The 21,029-nt window shown below is 41.1% G+C and overlaps 1 protein-coding gene across 1 annotated transcript in view; it reads left to right on the top strand.

Annotated features, from left to right (window-relative positions):
* Positions 1 to 4,042: 4,042 nt before the first annotated feature.
* The window catches only part of TNFRSF11B (TNF receptor superfamily member 11b), a 71,769-nt gene continuing 54,782 nt past the window's right edge, over positions 4,043 to 21,029 (top strand). The window contains exon 1 of the mRNA XM_059723796.1: positions 4,043 to 4,066. Within this exon, the coding sequence (XP_059579779.1) occupies positions 4,058 to 4,066 (9 nt within the window). The 5' untranslated portion in view covers positions 4,043 to 4,057. The remainder of the gene's footprint in view (positions 4,067 to 21,029) is intronic.

Genomic DNA, 21,029 nt, shown 5'->3' on the forward strand with positions numbered 1-21,029 from the left:
GGGGCATTTAAATATATAGATACCTTCTTCTCATGTCCTTGTCATGAACTAGATGTTTTTTTCCAGAATCGTGAACAACCAAAGGCTCTTTCCATTGCTGCAGTGAGGTCCTCCTTTGTACAGGTCTCACCAAGGAGTCGGCAAATGAGTAGGTGCTCCATCATCTGCGCTGCACTGCATGTATTGGTGTCACTAGAGTAGTCCCCATTTGATCATGTTTGTTTTTGATCTTCCTGTTTGCTTGTGCAGGTAGTTCAGGCATTGCCATGTTGACCAGTCTGTGTTAGCCCCTCTGGGAAAGTCCTTCTGGGGTTCCAGGTCCATTTCAGAGTAACTGGTTGCACGTAATCTTTCCTTCCAGAACCTCAGTCACACCTGGTCAGCCATCATGTCCAAGGTGCAACACTGGTCACAAAACTCTTTTGCGCTTTAAGCTATTTGGTTACTCCTGTGTGACCATAGAGTGGATGCATGGAGTCTTCCATCTGCCATGATCTTTCTTTTTGGCTTGCTACCATTCTTCTGATATCAGGTGGTGCAGTACTAGCCAGTAAGCATGGGTTATCCTTTGGTGTTGGCTTTAGACATCCTCTTACTTCACAACAGCTGTCATTTAGAACCGGGTCTAGTTTCTTGGCATAAACTGATCATTCCCATACTGGACATACATACTCTGCAATGTAACACAAGGCAATAGCAATGGTGTATAATGTAGCTGGGTTTGTTCCGTACTTTGAGGTGACCAACTTTCAAAGTATGTTGTTGCTGGTGCTGATCTTCCCTTTTGTCTTCTATACATCTGCTTTGAAAGTAAGTGTTCAGTCCAATGTAACCCCCAAATACACAGGGTTTGGGTGATTAGTCAGTGGGATTCCATCCCAGGTGATGTTTAATTTTGCTTGGCTTCTCTATGGCATAGGTGAAAGGCTGTGACCTGCCTCTTGGTTGGATTGACATGAGGCTAGTTCTTATTGTAATAATCTGAAAGGTTGCTCAGTGCATATGTCAATCTGTTTTCAACAGTGGCAATGCCTTTCTCTTGCAACATGATGCACAGGTCATCAGCATATATGAAGCTTCTCATATCACTTTGTATAGGTTGATCATTGGTATATATGTTGAAGGATCGGTGCTAACACACTGTTCTGTGGAAGGCCATTTTGTTGTCACCTCCAGTGGCTCTGTTTCTTGCACACTTCTACGTAAAAATGTCTGTTCTCCAAAAGAGATCAGATGAGTGGCCCTAGGTGGTAGCTATGCATCATATCATAGATTTTGGCAAGCAGGTTTCAGTGGTTCACTGTCATTTACTGCTGCCAAGTCTACAAGCACAGCACCTGTTATCCCTTTCTTGAATCCATCTGCTATATGCTGGGTGTATTTGGTTAGCACAGAACTTGCCTGGTCTGAATCTGGCTTGTTCTTGTATTACATGTTGTTCAATATGAGGGGAGAAGCGATTGAGAATAAGGCATTCGTAAAGCTTATATAGATGGCACAGGAGTGACATTGGCCTCAAGTTCTCTGGGCCAGAGGCATCCTTCCCTGGCTTTAATAGAGCTATTACATAAGCTTGACTCCATAATTAGGTATTCTAAGGGTCGATGAGCAATTGTTAAAAAGAAGTAGTATGTGTGTGCATGCATATGTATATACACACACACAATGCACCTAATGCATATATCATACACATAATGTGGTTTATAGGTGTATTAAATATATAGGACCTATTTTGCCACTTAACTGTGCTCATTTCAATGGAATGATACAAATTGGCATAACTCAGTGTTGAGCTAGGCCCAAAAAATCACAAACAAAACTATAATCCCAGGCAATCTTTCTCTTAGGCCTGACATAACAGATCCCCATCTTAACTATGGAAGTCGCATCACTCTCTTGTCAGTAAAGTACACCATTCCCATTGGTATAAACTAAGCAGTGTCAGTTTACTCACCATTTAAAAGAGAAAAACTTCATGAATATCCCATAGAAACATCTAGACCATGCTCCAGTGTCTCCACTGAAGCACCTTCATGCCCCAGTCTGCCCCATCACCATCTACATGCCCATTGCAGCCACTAAATAACATCACCTTAAGATAGTGCTTGTGTTTACGAGTACTAACCTATGGCAACATTTATTAGTTTACTGTAGCCTAAGAGAGCTGCACACGTAGACGCTGACACATTTACTGTGGAGCTAATTAGACAATTCCACAGTAAACATCTTGTGTAGATACACCCAAGGAGTCTGAGCATTTCCCATGGGCTTGTTCTAGGTGGCTTCACATGCTGGTAATTTGGACCACCTTTCTGAGACATCCAGCTGCTCTGCACTGTATAGGAAGCCTAGTGTTTGGGCTCTTGTCTCCTGTCTAGGGGCCAAATGCCTAAAAGTAAGTAATTCTAGGTGCCTAGCCCATTATAAGGTATAGTCTTTAATGTCTCTAAGTTTCCCTTTATGATAAAATTGTATTTCATTTAATTAAAAAAACAACAACTTTTGCCACTGGTTTCATGGGCTATCTTATAGCATGCAATAGAATATTATCTTCTTCCTATGCATTTCTATGGATTGATGCAAAAGCACTGTTAAATTGGTATACTACTTTAATTATTTCTATAGACTTTTTAAAAGTAACAGCTATCGAACTGCCTTCCATTTCTAAGAAACATATGGTTTAATATCTTTTAAAATTCTATGGGATTCTTCCCTGAAGGATCATTTTTCCAGATGTATAATGGGAACAATATTTACTAATGAATTTCAGAGCTGGCATGAGGTTAGTTAATGTTGTAGCAGGCTTTGAAAATGTTAAGCATTGAAGATAATTTTTCATTTTTTGTGTAGGAATAAGCCTGAATTCAAACAGAAAATAATGCAGCAGAGATTCTGAGAACCATCTGAAATTGTTTCTGATGAAGGCTGTTCAGCAGTTTTGCCAGGCAATAAGATTTTCTGCCCGTGAGGGCTTTCCTTCTGACATGGCTCATCAATCTGAGTTAAGTTTAGTTTAGAAGCTTTTGAGACTGATGTGAAACATAAAAGCATATCTAGTTGCTCGGGGAGAAATCATAAAGGGTAGTGGTTATTTTTAATATTAAATCACTAATATTAAATATTACATGCAACATTTATATGTTATCAATATTCCAAACAAGGAAGCAGATATAGTTGGTCCCTGCCCATTGTTTGGGCAAGATTATAGCCCATACACTTGAGTATGCAGTCAAACTAACAGAACACTAGCAATAATTGTTTAGCTTGAGTGGTAGTTAGTTAAAGTCTGGGGTCATCTGAACCTAGCACTCTTTCCTGCCTATGCAGGGGGTGGGACTCAATGATCTATTGAGGTCCCTTCCGACCCTAACATCTATGAATCTATGAAAGTCGCATCAAATTGTATGGATTTGGTTACATTTTAAAGTGGTCACCTACAGAAAGGAACTCTATGTAACAGAAAGGAAAATGTTCTAGGTGTTGGTGCTGATCCAGGTAGCAAGGATGAGGGACTGAGAGCCTGAAATTCTATCTTGTGAGGAAGAAAGCCATTATTTAAGCAGTTGCTTTCTTAAAGGGATTTTCAACTCATAGTCTACAATTAGAGGGCAGATTCCTTATAACCTCTTTTAGAGGGTGCATTCTGGATGATATGATAAAAATTGCCAGTAATTCAAAGAATTATTTGCAGAAAATCTTTCTGATACATCTTTGTTTCTAAATACGAAAGTTACAAATGTATGTCTTCCAAGTGATCCTTAAAACCAAACTGCCTCTTTCTTTAGCTTCGTAAGAAAATCTGCCGTCATCTGCATGAGAGACAGGAACTGCATGTTCTTGATAGTCACTTGGGAACTATTAGCATAACCTCTGTTTTTCTCTCCTATTATTTTTGCAGTGCTGACTGACTGGAAAGGAATAAACATGTAACTGTAAACTGCCATTTGGAAAATCCAAATCTTTCACAGAATCACGTGAAAGAGCACTTCTCCTCCATGTCTCAATTTTGCGGTGGTCTGTTGAGGCAATAAAGACCCAGGTCTGGCAATCCCCAAAGATGAACCAAGTAAGAAAAATAATTGTTTTGCAAGGAATATTCTTCCCAGACATCAAAGCTCCTGGATAGAGCATGTGCTATTATGATGACAGTCTTTTTCCTGGAATAGTCATGGCATTGTATTTATTTATTTGCATTGTACATTTAGTATTCTGATTCATTTTGATAGGTCAGATCAGAGCTCATGTCCTTTTCAACTGAAGTTCAGTGCAGAAATACTTTTATATCAACGTTAATAAAACCACTAGTGAGTTCTCCATTTCATCCATCCTAATATTGTAATATTGATTGAATGGGAAGGAGGGAAAGAAATGAAATCCTCCTATCTATCTCAAGGATTCTCAAACACGTATAGGAAACAGGCAGTATGTGTGTATATTGAGTCTGCTTGATAACCTTCATTATAAAAGTAACCTCTTTTTTAAAAGCTTGAACACCTCCTTGTTCGCAGTAGGCCCTCCATTTTGGCTGAGCGGGGAATCCATTGGCATAATTAGTGGCCTTTCTTTTTTCCACTACAGTTTGCTCCTATTTTCCAGGAAATAACAATTTCCCTTTTCTCTCTAGCATTTCTTAGGGAAACACTGGCAGACTATCTCCACAATAACTGAATACCAACCTGCTGACATCCAGGCTACCACTACAGCAGTAGCCATTGCTGAGTGGAGATGCTGGTAGGCTGAATATCTTACTGGGGTAGCAGATTGACTAGAACAGAGTCCCTCACACCACCCATCCAGCCATCCCCACAGTAAATGACTTCTCCTGCTGGTACTTAATGTTAATCTAGTGTGTCTCTGGTTAGTGGTTTGAAGAACAGACTAACAGTCCTCTAAATTTCTGTTTTACGAAAGGTCAGGGTTTGATGCTGTTACCAATAAACATAGAATTTATTTTTATCTTTTCCCTTGAAAAAAATAAAGTCAGAAATTATATTAGAAAAGGATTCATATTTTTTAGGTTGCAAGGTAAAGCACTTAAAAGTTAAGAAATGACAGCTTTATGGTTGTGTAGAAAACTTTAATTCCACCTTATTTTGCATGAGCATTATTACAATATAACCCATAATAATGTGTTATATTGTAATATTTTTCAAAGTTCCGCCTTCAATTCAGGGCTTGTTTAGGTGACAAAAGCCAAGAACTCAGAAGTTAGGAACCACTGAATTTGCAGTTGCCCAGCGTTCGTAATTCTGCAGCCTTGTGCCATCATCCTACTTTATTCAGTACAGAGGATGAACACACAAAAATTCAGAATGCAGGACATCTGGGCAACTGTAAACCTGGTATTTCCTAACTTCTGAGTACTGGCTGTGCAACCTCAATATTATATTGTATGTAGTAGTTTATCAAAGAAAGCTCTTGTGTAATCAAGCCATCTGGAGGAATTAGCAACAGCAAACAATTAATAGAGTTAAAAAAATGAGTGGATCAGTTAATTCATTCTGATGTATCAATTACTTTTTTTTTTAAGTAAACCAAAGTCATATAAATTAAAATGTTCTTTGTAAACTTTAATGATAACGAGGAACACATTATGCTTTCCTGTGCATCCAAGCACAGAAGTCGAATCTAAGAAATTGATCGACTTCCTAACAAATGGGAAGCATCTTCCCCATCAAGAAAACAATAATACTGTAAACTTCTTGTTAAGTGTTTAAAATCAAAACTTAGCCCAAACTTAATAGAAATCTTTTACTTTAGGAGAGGCTCTGTGCTTGGACTCGGAAGACCTGTGATAACTTCTTGGCTTTGTCATTATCTTCCTGTTTACTCATGCCCTGCATGTTAACTGGTTGAGCAGTTTAGAACATAAGCGTGCATTAGGCTGCCTATACACATGCTCCAAGACATTCTAATTAGAACATGTTGGAGCAGACCCAATTAATTGAGTCTGCTCTGCATTCTAATTAGAATGCTCTAGCATCACCACAGCATCACATCTATTAAGCCCCTGTGCATTTCAAAATGTCGACGGGGGAGCGGAGGAGGAGGGCTTTAACTAAAGCTCATCAAGTTTAGTTAAAGCATTCTGCAGCCATTTTTAAATGCATAGGGGCTTAATACGCATGATGCCATAGCATTTTAATTAGAGTGACTCTCTGGGAACTGCTCTAATTAAAACACCCCCACCCCCCAAGCTGCCTTAAATGGCAAAGGCTGCCCCTTCCTATACATTTCTACAGTGCCTAATTACTCCAAAGTTCTGATCATTGCAATGTTTTGTTTTGGTTACGTATCCCCCTGAGCCCTTCTCCTTTTGCCTCAGAATCTTATCTTTAAAATATTTTGTATACTACATCATCACAAGAGATTAAAAAATAGAATATAATTGTTAAGACAAGGCTCTTCCTGAACTGCTGTTGATCAGTGTAACGGACTGAATAGATACGACAGTTTTCTGCATCAGCAGTGTTTCACTGGAACTGACCCTTTCTCTGTAAAAGCTTTTAGGTACAGTATTCCTGTTGTTCATAACAAAAGCATTTGGTTAAATGTGACTGGAGACCGAAGAAGATATCACTGTAAAACGAATCCCTGCCTTTGTAACCAGAAATATATTATGTTGCTTGACAACATCTTCAGCCTAAATATTCTTAGATACTATTTTGACAGCTGCTTTGGAAACTTTACTTAGCAATAACAAGGGCATATTTTTAGGGGTCATTTGTGCTCAATGGAGCACTCACATTTGGGCAGCCTCTGGTGAGTACTGGTTTTTGCTTCAGCCCAAGCTGCTGTATTCTGGGATGAGTCCATGAACAAATACATTTCTTTAGGTAATCTGTTCCAATGCTCGATCATTCTGAGAGTCAGAAAGTTCCTCCAAATCTCCAACCTAAATTTCCCCTGCTGCAGCTTGATGCCATTGCCCCTAGTCCTGTCCTCTACAGCAACAGAAAAAAAGACCATATCTGTCCTCTCTGTAATCACCCTTCAGGCATTTGAGAATGTTACCAAATGTCCCCCCTGTCTCTGCTTCTCCAGACTAAATAACCCTAGTTTTTTCAGCCTTTTCAGGTAATTCTTGCCTCCTACGCCTCTAATCACTTCAGCAGCATAAGGCAGCTAGGAAGTAGAGTCACCAGCTAGGCAGACTTGATTCTCAAACACTACAAGCTTTCTTAGTCAACCCCAGAGGAGGCTCAGGCCAAAGATAAGAATGGATAACCTCCCTACTCTAAGGGGTTTACAAACTGAGGTAGCTGCAGGGATAGGGCTGTCAGGTATAATAATCCCTCCTGGGGACTGCAGATGTGGATCCTCTGTATATCCACTGTTCTATTTATAGAGAAGCATGCAGGTGTATGTGATGAGGAAGAAAGCTCCATCAACCCACTTTCCTACCCACCCTGTTTAGGGCATTGCATGACCCCAGGAAACAGGAACCCTCTGATTTCATTTTCTTTTTCCTAAGCAAACCCTGCAAGATAGGTGATATGCCAAGCCTTAAATATGAACAGCAAAGCTGAACCCAACACAGCCCATTGGCAGTTTGTTCTATTTGCAGTCTTAGATGCAGAAAGATTTTTTTCACTTTATTTAATAATTTGTGCGTGCACACACACACATACACACACATTGTGGATAGTATTACATATACTGCATAATAATTGAGTGGCTATTGGGATGTCTCTTTTCTTTCTTGGAGAGCTACCTCTGAAGATCTTAGTTGTCTTGCTAAGAATTACTGGGCCACTTACAAGAATTCCCCTTTTCATGCTCTCCTGTCTCCCTTCAGAGCACCAAGCTTTGGTTGAGGGAAGAGGCAATTTGAAAATCCAGATGGTCTGATTAAACACAGTAAACAAGTGTCCCAAAATTTCTTTGCAGGGGTGTAGGCTGTAGCCGTGTTGGTCTAAGGACATAGGCAGACAAGGTTCCTTGGGTGAATCTGATATCTTTTATTAGACCAACCCAAATAGTTGGAGAATAGTTATTAAGCAAGCTTTCGAGTTCAAAAACCCTTCGTCGGGCTAAGGAAGTTTCAGCAGTTGGTGTGTGCTCTTCCTGGATGGAATGAAAAGTAAAGAAGCCATCAGTTCTATACTCTGTTCTTCTACTGACATCATTAAGAAATTGTGCATGACAGGTTGGCTTGAAGTCCTTATGACACTTATGACTACTTTGGGTACTCATAGTTCATATTTATGGTGATATTAGTGAGTGAAAAATGTTGGTTGTGCATAACAGTTTTCAGTAAGAGTTTTTATGACTTTTTCAATATGACAGTCTTCCAGCCCTTGTATCTATATTCCCCCCTCCTCCTCCCCCCCCCCTCCCCCTCAGCAAAAGGAAGTTAAGTCAACTGTGATCATGTCCCATGTATGCAGGGACATATGTAGATCCCTGCCCAGAACACTTTGTTGTTCTATTTGACAGACAGAGTCCTGAAAGGCCTGTCACTAGAGCAGTTTCAGTCATCTATACTGAATTCTTTATTCAACCTATGTATCCTTTGCTATTTAAAAATTGACTAAGAAAAACTTATGACTTTCTTGAATCTGTCTGTTCAGAATTATTTGCCACTTAATTCTATGCCTATTTCTTTCAGTACTTCTAACTTCTCATCCCAAATAGGAGAGCTCTAAAACTGTTCTAGATAATGGTTTTAAGAGTTAAGGCAGAGAAAGCCTGCTGAAAATTAAATGTTGCTGGACAGTAGTTAGAGGATATAATTAAAACAAATTTGTGTATGTTAAGGAGCAATACACATCTGCTATAATCAAGATGGGATCAGAGGAGGGGCAAATTGAGGTAATGTGGGTTAGAATAGAAGGAGGCTGGGGGGAAAGGGACTTGGTGTGGCGGTCTGTAGTAGAGCCCGCACTACCAGGAGGATGAGCTAGACCTAGAATTCTCAAGGGAGCTCTTAGAGGCCATACGGTCAAGGGAAATGGTTGTCATGGGTGACCTAAATGACCCTGACATCTGCTGGGAGGAGCAGTCAGCCAGAACTAATCACTCACGTAGGTTCTTAACCTGCATACAGGACCTCCACCTAATACAGTATATGGTCCCACTAAGGGAAATGCCTTGCTTGACTTGGTGCTAGCTGCAGGGGATGACCTGGCGGGGGATCTGCAGGTACAAGGTAACCTAGGGGATAGTGACCATCAATTGATTGAATTCACTGTCTGGCGTAGGGTGTGAAAAGCAACCAGCAGGTCAGAAGTGCTAGACTTCAGAAAGGCTAACTTCAGTGTGCTTAGGAGATTAGTTAGTGAGGCATTGAAGATCAAGCGCATTGGTGAGATGGGAAAACAGGAAGGGTGATCATTCCTCAAGGGAGCAATCCTTCAGGCACAGAAGGAGACAATCCCATTGCACACAAAAGGGGCAAAGGGGCCAAGAAATCCTCTTGGTTGAACAGGGAAATCCAGGAAAGCCTAAGGGCAAAGAAAGAGGCATATGGGCTGTGGAAGCAGTGGGTAGCTACCAAGGAGGTGTATACCTCCTTGGCTCACACTTGCAGGGAATCAGTTAGGAAGGCCAAAGCAGCATTAGAACTCAGGCTGGCAACGAAAATTAAAGACAGCAAAAAGTCCTTCTTCAAGTATATAGCGAGCAAAAAGAAGGTGCAGGGTAACATAGGACCCCTACAGGACAGGATAGAGCAATTGGTGACAGATAGGAGAGGCAAGGCTGAACTCTTCAGTGAGTTTTTTGGCTCTGTATTCCTGAACACGGATCAAGACAAATCTCCCAATTGCATTATAGATAGGCACAGGAGGAACACCAGCCCACCAGCAGTCAGCGCCGACCCAGTAAAGGGACACTTGAAGGAGCTGCATATGTTTAAGTCAGCAGGCCCAGATGATCTTCATCCAAGGGTGCAGAAGGAATTGGCCAGTGTCATAGCAGAGCCACTGGCACGGCTGTTTGAGTGCTTGTGGTGCTCAGGACAGGTCCCAGAGGACAGGAAAAGGGCCAATGTGATCTCTATTTTCAAGGGGAGGAAGGAGGATCTGGGTAATTATAGGGCGGTTAGTCTCACCTCTATCCTTGGGAAAACCTTTGAAAAAATTATTAAGGATCACATGTGTGGGAGTCCAGCAGGAAAAATAATGCTGAAGGGCAACCAGCATGGTTTCATAGCAGGTAGATCCTGCCTGACTAACCTTGTTTCTTTTTATAACCAGGTCACAAAATGCTTAGATGCAGGAGTCAAGGTAGATGTCATCTACTTGGATTTTAAGAAGGCCTTCATTACGGTATCTCATCCTATTCTCATAAACAAACTGAGCAGCTGTGACATAGATGATTATACAGTCAGGTGGGTGGAAAATTGGCTTAAGGGTCACGCCCAGAAAGTGGTGGTGGACAGGTCAGTATAGACCTGGAAAGATGCGAACAATGGGGTCCCCCAAGGCTTGGTGCTTGGACCTGTGCTATTCAGTGTCTTCATCAGCGACTTTGATGAGGGCATGGAGAGCACTCTGTCCAAATTCATGGATGACATGAAATTATGGGGTAAAGTAAACACACTAGTGGGGGAATCGAATCCAGGTGGATGTGAACAGGTTGGAAAAGTGGGCAGAAAAGAATAGCATGCAGTTCAAAAAAGACACATGCAAAGTGCTGCATCTAGGGAGAAAGAATCACCAACATACCTATAGGCTAGGTGATTACTTTCTCAGCAGCACGGTGGCAGAAAGGGATCTCAGAGTCATAGTTGACTCTAAGATGAATATGAGCTGTCAATGAGACAAAGTAATCGGTAAAGCCAAACTCTATCATGCATTAGCAGTTGCATCACGAACAGGTCCAGGGAGGTGATACTGCCCCTCTACACAGCATTGGTCAGGCTGCAGCTGGAGTACTGCATCCAGTTTTGGGTGCCGCACTTCAAAAAGAATGTGGATAACCTTGAGAGGGTCCAGAGAGGAACCACTCATATGGTTAGGGGCCTGCAGGTAAGGCCCTACAAGGAGAGATTGAGAGACCTGGATCTCTTCAGCCTCATCAGGAGAAGGCTGTGAGGTGATCTTGTGGCCATTTACAAATTCATGGTGGGGAGGGATAGGAGAATGCTCTCTTTACCAGGGCACCCCTTGGAATAACCGGGAACAACAGCCACAAACTGATGGAGAGCAGATTTAGGTTGGACATCAGGAAGAACTTCTTTACGGTAAGGGTTGCCAGAATCTAGAATGGGCTTCCAAGGGAGGTGGTGCTCTCCCCTACCTTGGGGGTCTATAAGAGGAGGCTAGAGGTGCACCTGGCTGGGGTCATATGACCCTAGCACTCTTTCCTGCCCAGCGCAGGGGGTCGGACTCAATGATCTATTGAGGTCCCTTCTGACCCTACCAACTATGAAACTATGTACACTTTCCATAACAGCCCTGAATTTGAGAAAGAGGCATTTTTCTTTCTTATTGTTCTGCAGTCCTGGTAGGTTTCAATATATCACACTATGTACTAGCTCTGCCATGTTATGTAAGAGTTTTGCAGTAATGACTGAAACCTTAAAATGCTCTATTCGGTGAGATCAAAATGCAACACAGATGTAGATGTTCCATTCCAGAGAACTTGAATGATCAGACCTGTCTATATCATGTTCTTTCTATTCCACTCTGGAAGTAAATATTAAAACCATCTGAGTGGGTAATTACAGTTTGCTGAAGTTTTTATGGGATTAATAGCCACTGGGTGTTCTTAGCCTAGATATTGCTGTGGAAAAATGGACCACACAGAGAAAAAACAAGTGCCAAAATATATTTTTTATGGATGTTACTGAAAGGGAGATCTTTATTTTAAATATGACTGACATTGTTTATCAGGGCTTACAGCTCAGTAAAGTAGGAGATGAAATAATAAAATGTTGATATTCTTTCCTATCAAAAAAACCTCACTTTGATATCCATGATATCCACTGGCATACAGCACTGGCATGCAGCTCATCAAACTTGTTGATGTTAGGCAGTTTCTTTGAATAGTTGATGTGGGTTTGTGGTATCTGCAGCTGAGAATCTAATTAGGAGACACAAACATTGACAAATAGGTTCAAGATGTCTGTAGATCATTCCTTTTCCTTCACTGATGTCCCTTCCATTTCCCATCATTCTTTCCCTCTATTTTCATGCAAGCTTTCTTTTTTCTTATATTTACATGTTACAAATAATATGCTCCTAATAGGGAAGCTTCAGCAAAACCATAATAGATATCTGCTCTGCCCTCTGTCCCTTAGTTTGTTTTATCCTCAAATAGAAGGAATCTCAGATAGAATGAAGTAGCCTTACTTCCCCATCTACAGACAGATACCAAAAAGCTCTACAGTCTCTGAGGGTATAGACAGCTGAACAGTTTACCATAGAAGGACTTGGGGCTTTATTGTGCATCAGCTGCTCCATGGACACTGCTCATATGCCATTGAGCTAAACTGTAGTAATTTACCCCTTTGTCATTGAGAGGCTACACTGACATGGCTTAGCTTTGACTCACCACAAATTAGAACAGGAGCGCGCAAAATGCGGCCCAGGGGCCAGATGCGGCCCGCCAGGCCATTCTATCTGGTCCACAGGGCCACTAAAAAATTTAGAAAATTAATAGCTATCTGCCTCTGGCTGCTTGTCATGTGGCCCTCAATGGCTTGCCAAAACTCAGTAAACAGCCCTCCACCCAAAATAATTGCCCGCCCCTGGCTTAGAAGGCGCATGCAATAAGCATCTGATGCAGTAAGGTCTCCCTGTGCTTCCCCCAGTAAATTGCTTGCATGGCTATACCCTGAGACGCTGACAATGTGCAGGACTGTATTGGTCTAGAGATCAATACTTAAACTATTACATGAGACATTTATCTTGATGAGTAAGAACATTTTCCCATAGCTCACAGTATATTATGTACAGTGAGAGTATCTAGCTTTAAGTATCAAAAGACAATAATGTCAGGGTTTATTCTAAATCCCTGTCTTTATCTGGATCGTTGTGCCTTGTAACTGCAATTTCTATGGCTTTGGGTGGGGAGAAATGACAAAATAAGATGTTATTGAAGTTAAACATGTTTGAGACAGATTTTTCTGCTGTTAGAGCACTGGACTATTAAGTAAGATTTTAGTTTCAGCAGGGTCACAAATAACAAGCCAATGCTTGCTTCACTGCTCTGTACTTCACTCTATCCCTATGCCCCTGAAAGACAGGTAAAATAAATATAACCGAAATGTAGATAACCTATTACATCATAAAATCCATCTCATCAAAAAGGCAGGGAACAGTCCCAATACCAGCTGTTTAGGTGCTTGACTTCAGAGTCACTGTATGTCTACAGATCACATAACTGAACTGAACCAGGACTGTGGGCACTCAGCACCACTGAAAATCATGACACAAGCCAAGACTGCTTTTAATCATAACCAAAGGACAAAGGCATGCCTTGCACAGGAGGGTTAATAGTTTCATTGGAATGATGTTCGGGAAACATCTCAACATCTTCAGATAAATAGTTTTATTTATAAGAGTGCAAAGTATTAGAAGATAGTTGAGAAATTAGTCTTAACTTCTTTAACAAGGCTACTACATCCACTGCATTTGTAGGACTGATATGCATATGTACTCTGTCTGTATATATTACTGTATGAGGTTTTTTGAGGCAGAATTTATTTCTACTGTTTGCCACAGAGGCCTTGGTCAGGCTTAATGTTAATTCTGTCAAAGTTAAATGGACATGCTCTTGTGCTTAAATTTGAGCACCTAGGAGTCCTTTGTAGGATCAGGGCTTAACTCCTTTTCCATATGACAAGTTTTGGCTCTTTCTATTTTTCCCCAAAATAATCTGGTATAAAGAATATGCTCCCGAGCTGAGACTTTATATAGCACTTTTCTGTCCTTAGCCCATTTTACGTCAGAATGATAAACCCTTGCAAAATGAAATTGTAGTGGAAATACTGACTGTCCCTCAAATGACTGTGGTAGTAACTGGCGAGGCATCACTTGAACAAAAACAAACTTTTTAAAATTAGCTCTACAATTGCTTACTTTATTTGGATCAGAGTAAATAGAGCAGCTTAGTTTCATCCCTGTTTTACATCCACTGCAGCCAGCTGTGTTGTACCAGTGATGAATCTGGACCAAAGTGTTAGATATATTTAGGTAGGATCTCTTAACCTAAGTGATATCAGGCAAGTATGGGAATCCTGGAAGGAAAAATAAAGTGCTACAGGAAGTGGGGTTGGTGATTCAGAAGATGTCACTCATTACTTTGAGTCAGTAGTGAAATAATACTCTCTCTGCTGCTAGGGGAGCCGTCTCCCAGGTAAAGCCTAATCCTGAAGTGCAGAGTCCAAACCCCTCTTGAGTCACAGAAGCTCAGAGCACACATTTCGCAAGAGTAATGGCATTTTGTCCTGCGCTCTTTGCCATTTTACAATCTGGATAATTATTAGCTAAACTCTCTTGTTGCTTTAATTGGCCAAGCTGCTTTCTGCTATTCTTCCTTCCTCAGTCTGTGTAGTGTTGCTGGCGCTGTTATAATAGCTGCTATGTTTCTAGAGGTGGCTGGCTCTGCATGATGCCAGAGGTGTCTGGCTGCATTTCACTGGCTGATGAAGTGATTCCTGTATGTTAGGCATTTTTAGTGTGGATATTTTTTTGAATAAAGGACTGTGCCACTTTTTGTGTTTGGAAAGTGCCAGGCCTAGGGTGGAGGCTGTGTTATCAAACTAAGAATAATAAATCTGTAAATCTTCTGAGGCTTCTGCTAAGCCAATCAATAAAAATAAAGTCTTGCAACACATTCATACGCATTAAGGATCACAAAGTGCAATGTGCAGGAGGTTCCATCTCTTACACTACAGAAAAGGCACACACAGATCTTCTTTGTTTAGGCCAATTGCTATATTTTCACTTTAATGTTTTGTTCTAACATTACCAATAAATTGGTAGCCCTATGTGTCTACATCAGGAGCTCTCAGCAAGTGCTATTGTAAAGAATGAACAATGATTCACCTTTCCACCCCTGCGAGTTATTTTTTAGAATAAGACAATGCTAGGTTGCAATTATAAAATAATAAGCACTGCAATTTAATTTTAAAAAACAAAGCTTGTTAGGTTGCAAAAGGACAAACAGCATTCATTCTGCTAATCTAAGATTTAATTTTTATCCATAACACTACAAAGATTTATTAAATAAAAGCCAATTAATTAAATGTTGTTTCTAAGAGCACTCTAAGCCTGAGAAACTGTACCCCAAATAAAGATGTAAGTAGACTTTTATGGCTAGTTATAATGGAAACTGTGATAGAGCCTTTGCTATGGCCTTGCTATCAGATGCTACTATATAATTCCAGATTAACATGTTTTGTGGTCGCTAGCTCAGCTGCTTGTTCTGCATTCATTATGATGTTGAGAAATGCTTGTTCCTTGGGGATTTTATTAATCTCACTGCTTGAAGGAGGCTGTTTGGAGTTTCTGCTAATCAAAGCCTATCACAAAAATGCTCTCCCTACTGATTCATTAAAGATCTGATCTTGGTAACTGCTGAGTACCTCCTCACTTGTTTCCACTGACTTCAAAGAGTTGAGGGTGCAGGGCACTTTACAAGAAGCTCTTGGTATTTTGCAGAACCAGGTCCTAATTGATCCGTAAGAAGTTTGATAGTTTCAGTTGGCCCAGATTCATAAAAAACTACTTATCTGGCTTGTTTGTCCATTTTATTCTGATCTATGTGGTTTTGCACTCCCTGAGTTCCAGGTTGCTTTGAGTTCCAGGTTCAAATGAATCCAAAATAGTAATGTAAATCTCCTTCAAGAGCATCACGCTCTGGTTTCAAAAAACACCCCATGCAAAAAGTAAATTCTGTATCACTTCAGTATAAAAAATCCAAACAATCGTTTTTGCTTAAAATTAAGGCCAGTCTTTAAAAAGTTTTGGAGACTTAATGGAGTTTTTGATACATATGGGCTTAGTTTTGAGTCTGTCACTAAACCACAGATCAAACAAGTTTTGTGGGCATTTTCAGGGATACTTCAGATAGCTCCATGCTTCAGATGGCTCCATTTCAGGGATATTTCAGATAGCTTCCTCTAATTTTTGCACAAGTGTTTGTTATAGTTAATCAAAACTCTGTGCACTCAGCAAATATATGTCCTTCTCTTATTTCTATTTTTATTTTTCAGTGTTTATTGTTTTCCAGTGGAAATTATAATTTGCAGCTATATAGCGGCTATCTACTTGCTGACTTTTTGCAGAAATTTAAAGGGGAGAAGGTGGAACTGAAGTCAAGAAGTGCAATTTAAAAAATTGCTAAAATAACTTAGGCTGCTTAGAATTGTAGAGCTTTGTATTGACCTAGACTCCTTTTAGCTTACATTACAGAAGCTTTAGTAGGCTTTTAGCTGTGTTAACTTTAAATTAGGCCATGTTAGCATAAGTGAAGCTAAGGGAAGTCATGTAAAAGGAACTGAGCGATAGGTGAGAGAAACTTGCTGAAAAGACTAACCAGTTTTAGGATAGCAAATCTTGATTACAGGTTGGTGTGTTCTAGCTCAACCAACAGGATGACACACATTTGTCGAAGCTTTCGTCAAGCAATATTGTAAGCTTTTGTTTGAGGAAGGCGGTAAAAAGGGGCTCAGTACTCTGAGATATGTTCCATTCTTTGCTGAGGTTTCTGTCTGCAGATGTCATGAAGATCCAGTGCCTCTTAGAGCTTAGACTCCAAATGTGGGTAAGATCTCCTGATCAGGCTAGCCACTTGTTAGAAATTCTTAGGACTTTAAGATGTAGAGGTTCTAAGTTGTAATACTGATTTTTCTTCTTGGATCATAAAAATATAGATATATACTGAGCTATTCTTTTTTTGCTAGCCATGTTCATAATTGGAGAAATCTAATAAGGGTTGCTTTTGCATTTACGCCGTTAAAGAACTTGTTTTGCATGAGAACAGGGTCTGTCAAAAGAAACCCTCTGAAACCTTAACTCTACTCCAGGGGTCAACAGAAATGAACTAGAGCTTGTCTGCATTACAGAGTTGTCTTAAGTTATATGCTATGCAGTCCTATTCTGCCACAACTTGCATCCACTTCATACTAAAAATCCAGTGTCTGTGTAATGATTTTAAGTTGCTACTCACTGGAGGGTATAGTAAACTGAAGTTATCACAACTCATCAGCTGATAAACTACACCGGCTAGCTTGCCACAAGTGTCACTGCAGATGCAGACAGAAGTTCCCCACAGCTCATGCAGACAGACGTGCAGCTCCCGGGTCTATCTCATAGAGATTCATAGAAAGCACCATGAGTTAGACTGACTGTCCCAACCCAACAAATGTTAGCTATTGGACCAGGAGGGTGGAGGATCAGCTCCAATTTGGAGCTGATCTAGGAAGAGAGACTGTATCTGTTCAGCTTCTCTCTCTAGCTCTGCTTCCTCTCTCGCAGATCCACTGCTGTCTGGGGATGGAAGGGGGGAGAAGGCAGAGGAGGGAGGTCCATTCTGGGGTTTTCTCAGCCCTGCTGGAGTGGGGGGGGAGCGGGTAGATTGCAGCTCCCCCAAGATGGGGGCTCCAATCCACCTGCCTCCTCCCCACTCCAGTGGGGCTGAGAAAATCCCAGAACGGACTTCCCCCTGGCCTTCTCCCCCTCCCATCCAGAGATAGCAGCTGAGGCTGGGCTGTGCTGCAACCATAGCAAGCAAATTACTGAAGATGCTTCACTTTGGAGCATCTTGCATGTGTGTGGGTGAAACAAGGGCCCTAAATTGAAGCTGTGGGTTTTAAAAAACACCGCTTCAATTGAGAGCTGATTAAACCCCCATGTTGTGCACACACCCCACTGATTTACCTGCCTCTCTGGCGGGGAGGGGAAGGCGAGCTGCCAATAGGTAGAGCGATCCCTGGGCTGCAGGCAGGAGCTGGTGCTTCCCTCCACAGCAGCTGCGGCCTCCCCCAGATGGCACCCGCTCACAGGCACCTGGCTCAGGCAGTCCTGGGGGGCACCACAGCTGCGGAGGGAAGCACCAGGCAGGAAGGCTCCAGGAGAGGGAAAAAAAAGATTAGGCTGACCGCTTTTCTTGGGCAGAGCTGCTTTCCCGGGCTGCTGTCAGGCTCCAAGGCTAGAGGGGCAGCAAACTAAAACTCCTCAAAGTCATTTAAGGTGTATTACGCTGCCAAATTTCCTACAGCGGCTGGAATTAGTGCCCAATACGCCACCAAGGCATGCAAACACAGACACCGTTAAAGTGGTGCAAGAGCATTTAGCCCGCTTTAAAGTGTAGTGTGCACACGCCTCTCGTTTCATCCAGACACGGCCCTTCATTTTAGCCGTCATACAATGAGGGTTAATTTGTTGCTCAGTTGGATTACTCTTCTGTTTGGACACAACTTTAGAGTGCTTTCAAGGGGCCAGTGTCATTTCTGTTTGTACCTTGCTCTGTCATGGTTTCTCCTCTTGTAGCCAGGAAGAAAGAAAAGTTCTTACACAGTTCACTAGGGAAATATCCATAGGGAGGTTCACCTTCTGGCTGACCAAAGAATTAAAAGATGTGCCCCCAAATGAGTGAGTGAAGCACCATGGCAGATAAAGCAACTCCAGTGTTACTTTGAAGGCCAACCACTTTTATGTGAGCAAGGGTAGCTTGAAAGGAATAACATGTGCAGATAATCATTTTAACTCTGAAGTAGATATATACTGTACTCTTGCATAGCCTTTTTATAGGAGCCTAAGTTTTAGCTAAACTCAATGGGATTCTAAGTGACTTGTAAAACAGGTTAAATTGTTTGACCTGAGATCTGTATGTGCATTTTCTTGAAGCAAAATCCAACTCTTTGCTATGACAATGTGCAAGCAAGGAGTTAAACAAAACAAAGTATGTACACTTGGACCTTGCCATTATGCTGCATATTAAATGGACGTTAAATGCCCTGTGAAAAGGGGCTCACTGTCTTCTAAAATAAAGTCATCTTTTGGCAGCATTACTCCCACCGGAACGGGCAGTCAGGATGAAGTGTGCCTTTTCCAGTACTACACGCCCACTGACCCAAAGCCCCAAACCCACAGAGTTCTTGGAACTGTGAACACTGTTTGAATTCATGCTAAAACTGGAAAACAGAATTGGACTTTTTTAATTTTATTTTTTGAGTCACATCAGTCAACGCTATTTACGAAATCTGTTTATGGAGACCACAGGTGGACACTCTGACTCATAACACATAAATGCTAAATATAGCAGAGACAATCCTGGAAAATCCCATAAAGAGAGAGGGAATAGCCATCCGGTCTTTATATTTAAAATGTTGGTCATTGGATACCAGTAATTGACCTGATACTGTTTATGCAAAAAGATTGTGATGGACATCAAGAGAGTGAATGATTTGCTGAACTCTCCTTTGGCTAGAAGAATACAGGCTCTGAGCAAGACACGAAGGGAGGCTTACTGTAATGTAGCAGCAGGCCATTCCTGTTTGTCGGAGCATGCTCCCTGGTTATGGTGTAGTAAGCAATCCATTCCACAGTTTCCAGAAGTTAGGCAGACCCTATGTTCTCTGGTTTGAGAGAAACACACATTGCTCAGGAGGACTGCCCATAGGCTGCACTCACTCCCGTCCCACTTGCCTCTGATTCAGATGACTTAAGTGGTTCCTGGAGTCCTCCTGCACCAATGTAAATGTCATTACCTGTGAGCTGGAGGTCCAGGTACAGTATATCGACTGCTACGCAAATACTGAGTCCCTTTGTGTTTACTTTAGCTGGATTCTGCTGTAATGGATCAAGTCTTCTCTCTTATTAGCTGCTAAAAGAAAACTATCACTGGACTCTCTGCACCACCTAGCTTCCAAAAACTGTAACATACTGAAAGAAAATAAAAGTACACTCATGAAAAACCAAAAGCTCACTTTAGGCTTAAACGTGGGAAACAGATGTCTTCTTCACTAGAGTCTACATACCATACTTTCCCTGAATGAACAATAGGCTGAACGTGCTCTTGATACCATACTGGATGATTTTTATGGTTTATGTATCACCAAAGTAGAATTCAGAGCATATCATATTTTTATTGCCCAGGTTCCAAGCAGAGTATGAATTGGATCCCAAGGGATCCCATCTTTGAAACAACCCAAGGTCTATCAATAAAACATTTATTGTTATAGGTAATTAAAAGATTACCAGTATAAATAAGAAGATATCGGTGCAGACTTTATGTGGAATCAATAAAGCAAAATCAAATTAAATGGCTAGTTGTGGCAGCTGAATAACAGAAGTAGGGTAGGTTCTTTGTTCAAGTAATTGTCATCATTGGTTTGTTGGCAGGGCTAGTGAGATAAGGAGTCTGATGTAATATACTTGTTAATTTTATTGCTGCTTAGGTGTATAAATTTGATTCAACCTGCTGGTCAGCACAATGCTAACAAAGAATGCAGAAGCAGCTTGAGGGAACAAATTTAGGAATTCACTCATCTAGTATCATAGGAGATAGAAGTGCTTAATTAGCTCATCTAGTCAATCATCAGTGAGCTTTCAATTCATTCTCCGTGTCTTCATAATGGTTCTTCCAGTCCCTTTCTAAATTATTTTTAACAATCTTCAAAGGCTGAAAATGCTCACCATTTGTTCTGCCAAAGGGGCTGATTCTTCAGTATGTTGAACTGGCTCCTCTTAACTTCATTGACTTTGATGTCATTTCAAAAATAAAACTGTTCTCAGAAATGTTCAGCATATTGTCATTGCTGACCTAAGAACACCAAGCAAGAACAAAAGTAAAAACAGAAAAACTTATTGCAAAAGCAGAGGAATGGAAGGCTGGCAACTCTTTTATTCTCAAAGAAGAATGAATGTCTTTGTTTTCACATCAGATCCAGCATCTCCTACCAACTCAGTGGCTTCAAGACTGGGTTCTAACTGGTTCTAGTCAGATGAAACCAGTTAAGTAGAAAAGAGGTGCCAGGGTCCTATGATATTAGTTAAGAACATAAAAGAAAATGTGCCAGCTAAATCACACAGAAAGAGTTCTGTTGGCATAAAGTAATATCCATGAGTTGT

Source organism: Alligator mississippiensis, chromosome 3 (genome assembly GCF_030867095.1).
Source record: "Alligator mississippiensis isolate rAllMis1 chromosome 3, rAllMis1, whole genome shotgun sequence".
NCBI classification, from domain to species: Eukaryota; Metazoa; Chordata; order Crocodylia; family Alligatoridae; genus Alligator; species Alligator mississippiensis.